Source organism: Nicotiana sylvestris, chromosome 3, assembly GCF_000393655.2.
Source record: "Nicotiana sylvestris chromosome 3, ASM39365v2, whole genome shotgun sequence".
Classification (NCBI taxonomy): domain Eukaryota; kingdom Viridiplantae; phylum Streptophyta; class Magnoliopsida; order Solanales; family Solanaceae; genus Nicotiana; species Nicotiana sylvestris.
Genome location: NC_091059.1, coordinates 22,027,835 through 22,032,737, shown reverse-complemented (window position 1 = coordinate 22,032,737; position 4,903 = coordinate 22,027,835). Strand labels below are relative to the sequence as shown.

At 37.3% G+C, this 4,903-nt stretch overlaps 1 protein-coding gene across 1 annotated transcript; it reads left to right on the top strand.

Annotated features, from left to right (window-relative positions):
- Positions 1 to 402: 402 nt before the first annotated feature.
- On the top strand, positions 403 to 1,660 carry LOC104210104 (polygalacturonase inhibitor-like). Its single transcript, XM_009758912.2, has one exon. It carries the CDS (start codon positions 495 to 497, stop codon positions 1,482 to 1,484), a length of 990 nt encoding a protein of 329 aa, XP_009757214.1. The 5' UTR covers positions 403 to 494; the 3' UTR covers positions 1,485 to 1,660.
- Positions 1,661 to 4,903: the final 3,243 nt, after the last annotated feature.

The following is a 4,903-nucleotide window of genomic DNA, read 5'->3' as shown; positions in this document are numbered from 1 at the left end:
CTTCGAATATGTAGTATTAGCAGTTGTGTGTTCTCTATTTTCAAGATCTGCCTATCAGTCAAAAATGGAATATCAATATCAAGTGCTTTCTCAAAAACCCCTCATCACTTACCATTTCGATTGAGACGGAAATCACAAGCAACCAAGCTCTTTTTTGGCCGTCGATTTTAGTAACCTTTTTTTTAAAAAAAAATTATTTTGAAAATATTGATTTATTGTTCATACAATATGATCAGTTTTTGAAATAATTTTGATTTTTTTTTCAAGTTCCCAAAATTTTGTTTAGGACAATTTTTTGATAGAAAATATTTCTTTCGCTCACAAAACTTCTAAGTTTTTTTCAATTAAAATGCACATCCAAAATAACTTCAATTTTCGAATTTCAATACAAGTTAAATTTTTTTTTTCAAGTTTCAATCAAATTTACATACAAACGCTAACCAAATAACTATAAATAGAGATATTGTAACTCCACAATTTCATGCAATAAGAGAATGCAATTTCTTCCCATTCTTTTCTTTTCTCTTCTCCTTGTTTTTTCTTTTCCTTGCCCTTCTCACTCAGTGAGATGCAATCCAAAAGATAAAAAAGTCCTTTTAAAAATCAAGAATGATTTAGGCAATCCCTACCACTTAGCCTCGTGGGATCCCAACACAGATTGCTGTTATTGGTACGTCGTAAAATGTGACCGGAAAACCAACCGGATTAATGCTCTCACCGTCTTCCAAGCCAACATCTCCGGCCAAATTCCGGCCGCCGTCGGCGACCTCCCTTTTCTCGAAACCTTACAATTCCATCATATCACAAATCTCACAGGAACCATTCCCCCAACTATTACTAAACTCACTAACCTCAAAATGTTAAGACTCAGTTTCACTAATCTCAGTGGCCCTATTCCTCAATTTCTTAGTCAACTCAAGAATTTATTTTTGCTTGAATTAAACTACAACCAATTCACTGGAACAATCCCATCATCACTTTCTGAACTCCCTAATTTATTAGCAATCCACTTAGACCGCAATAAACTCACCGGACAAATTCCAGAATCATTCGGAAAATTCAGAGGTCAAATCCCAAGTCTTTACCTTTCACATAACAGCCTCACCGGCCCAGTACCAAAATCTTTAGGCAATTTGAATTTTACAACACTTGATTTCTCAAGGAACAAGTTAGAAGGTGATGTTTCTTTCTTATTTGGAAAGAACAAGGCAATTCAGATAATTGATTTGTCGAGGAATACATTACAGTTTGATCTTTCAAAAGTGGAGTTCCCGGAGAGTTTAACGTGGTTGGATTTGAACCATAATCGGATTTTTGGTAGATTACCAGAAGGATTGAAAGATTTACAGTTACAGAATTTGAATGTGAGTTATAATAAACTTTGTGGACAGATTCCACAAGGTGGGAAGTTGCAGAGCTTTGATGTTTACTCTTATTTTCATAATAAATGCCTTTGTGGCTCTCCGTTGCCGGAATGTAAATAATTCCGGTGACCGGAAAGTGTTGCCTTGTCGGCTACTTGGTAAGTATATTAGGTTTATAGTGGAAATGTAATGTTTGACTGTATTAGGCTATTAGCGCAATAACGAGTGCAGGACAGCTTTCGATATGTACTCAGTACTTTCACGTCGTAATAAGATAAAGATTTTATATTTTTGTATTTAGCGTTTTCAGTTTTGGCTGTGGATATTTCACGAAAATATTATTAAAGGTTTCATAAAATTTAAGAATGTTTTTTTCTTTTTAGAACTGATTATAATATATTTAGTGAAATTTCTTAAATAATTTCAAAACAGTAAAATCTTTACTACGCAAAATTTTCATTAAAATATTATTGCATTTGCATTGAAAAGTTATTTTTCACTCAGCAGCCAAATATCGCCAAAAGAATCAGAAAATAACTAATTTTGTTTCTCAATTTTCAATCATTATCCAGTTGATTTAGCCAGAGGCTTCACGCGGCGAAGGTGTGTTCCTAACTCGATCAGATTTCATTCAAGGGTCCCTCTTTGAAGTTTTAATGTCAAAAGCCACCGCATTTAGATATATTGTGGGCGCAGACTATGCGACTAATAATGGTAACATGATTTTACTAGTGCTAGTACAGGAAATCACCGATAACATAAAGTTTTTACTCAATTAGCGCAATTATAAAAGATGACTCGTTTTATAGGAGGTTATAGAACTCAGTAAGGATGTTTTTTTTTTTTTTTTAAAAACTGGATGCATATTATAAAACAAACTAAAAACTAACCGTTAGGGGTTACAGACAGATTGTTTGCGGGTGAATATATCAAATTCCCCACTTCCTAGCCATCATTAATAATATTACAGTCCATAATTTGTCTTTTAAAAACAGTTCCTGCAATGTCTTCCCAAAAGACATGCGTGACAAACACCGGAGGAACTGCTGTTAAAAAAAAATATCCTCAAAAACGTTCTTGTTAGTGCCCTCATTTGCCAGCAGGTCAGTAACTCTGTTGGTCTCCCTGTAGTTGTGCTTCACCACCACGACGCCTAGTCTTTGGATGATTGACCTGCATTCATGAATAAGTGAGTCAAAAAGGAGGTTCCCATTGATTAGCATTCTAATTACCTCAGTTGTATCAATATTTTTTTCAAACGGTGTTAACTGTCTCTCTTTTGCAATTTGCAGCCCTTTCAGAATTGCTAGCAGTTCTGCGTGAGTGTTAATGGTGTGCTAGATGGATCCCATGTAGCCTAGAACCCAGTTTCCACTTGCATTTCTGAAGGCTCCTCCCAGTCCTCCCCTTTCAGGATTTCCTGTTGCAGCTCCATCAACGTTGGGCTTGTAATTGTTGGTTTTTGGTGGCTCCCATTTGACCCATATATTTTTTTTTTAATTTTGGGTGCTTTATTCAACATAATGGTTACATATTCAGTTGCCTTAGCTATAGCACTTTTAGAGTCCACCCTTTCCTTTCTGTTATTGAAAAGATTGTTGTTCCTTGTGAGTCAGATTTGCCAGAAGCAGAATGGTAGTAGCTCTTCCCAGGTGATGATGCTGTTATAGTTCTCTTTCTTAAGGGATGCTCATGCGTTTGGCCAATCCCTAGCAGTGAATGATGGTATAGGAGCATTGTTGTTGTTTGTGCTTTGAGAGAGGATTGTTTGCCAGAAAAAATTGGCGTTTGTGCATTCAAAAAAGATGTGCCGTGATGTCTCATTAGCCTCATTGCAGAAGCTGCATGTGGGATCTGGTTGCATCCCACCATGATGGAGAAAAGCTCCAGTGGGGAGCCTATCATGGAATAGTAGCCAAAAGAATGATTGAATCTTTTTGGGGACTTTTAGTTTCCAGATCCATAAAAAATTGTAGCTCATGATTTCCTCTCTTTGGTGTTGAAAGCTATCCAAGAGGGAGTAAGCTGATTTTGTGGAATAGATTCCATTTGAGGTGGCTCCCCAGATCATTCTATCTTCCTTAATTGGGTTAGGTGAGATGAAGGTGTTGTAGATGGATTTTTGGATGTTTTGAGGGATGGTAAGAGAGATGGTAAAAAGATCCCAAGTTCCATTATGATGAGCAAAAGCTACAGTTTTGGCCATGTCTTCTCTTATCAAAGGTCTTTCTATTAAGGACCTTATAGCTAGAAGATTATTTATCCAAGGGTTATTGAAGAAGCTGACCCTGTTCCCTGAATGCACTACCCATCTTTTTGCTTTCATACAAGTTTCTCATCCCTTTAGAATGCATTGCCATGTGTTGGACTTAACTTTTTAGGGGGTTACTCCAGTTGCAGTGCTTTGCAATCAGAGTTTTTGCCCATAGGGCTAATGGATTCTGGTATTGCCTCCAAGCAAGCCCTAAGTGAAGGGCTCTGTTTTTCAATTCAGCTTTCTGAATCCCTAGTCCCCCTTATCCTTAGGTATAGTGACTGTTTCCCAGGAGACAAGGTGCATCTTTCTTTTAATGGGAGTAGTACCCCATATGAAATTCCTTTGTATTTTGTCAATCTCATTGGTTGTTTTTGCAGGCAGCTTAATGTATTGCATTACATGATTTGGGATGGAGTTCATGGATGCTTTTGCCAAAGTGGTTCTCCCAGTCATGTTCAGCATGCTTGTTTTCCATCCAACCATTTTAGAATGGATATTGTAAATGATGAACTGGAAATCATTGTGAGTTGGTCTTTTGTGGAAGATTGGGAAGCCCAGGTATTTTTTAAAGTTTAATGAAGCTTTTATGGCAAGAGTGTTTGAGATGAGTTCTATTTGTTGAGGTTGACAATTTGCACTGAAACAAACTTTAGACTTGGCAAGGTTGATCTTTTGCCCAGATGCCAAGTTGAAAGAGTTGAGAGTACTCATGATTGTGTTACAACTGGCTTGGTTAGCTGTTGCAAAAAGGGTTAGATCATCAGCAAAGAATAGATGAGATATCTTAGGGCTACTTCTGCTAATGCTAATGGGGAGCCACTCACCCTGGAGAACATTTTTGTCAATGTCTCTGGAAAGTCTTTCCATACACAGGATAAACAGGTAGGGGGAAAGAGGGTCACCCTGTCTGATGCCCCTAATAGGTATGAAAGGGTTCGTTTGCTCTCCATTAACAATGACAGAGATGGTGGAGGAACTGACACATGACATGATGAGATTGGTGATGGTATTTGAAAATTTGAAAGCATGAAGGGTTTGCTTAATGAAAGACCATTCTAGTATGTCAAAAGCCTTTTCCTGATCAATCTTTAGAATCAGTTAGATTTGCCCTTCATTTTCCCAAAGTGTATGATGTATTCTTGGACAATGATAGCATTGTCTGAGGCTTTCCTGTTGGAGAGGAAGCTATCCTGACTAGGGCTAATGATGTGAGGGAAGTAAGGCTTGATTCTATTGATAATGATTTTTCTCACTGTCTTGTAGACAAGATTGCATAAGCTTA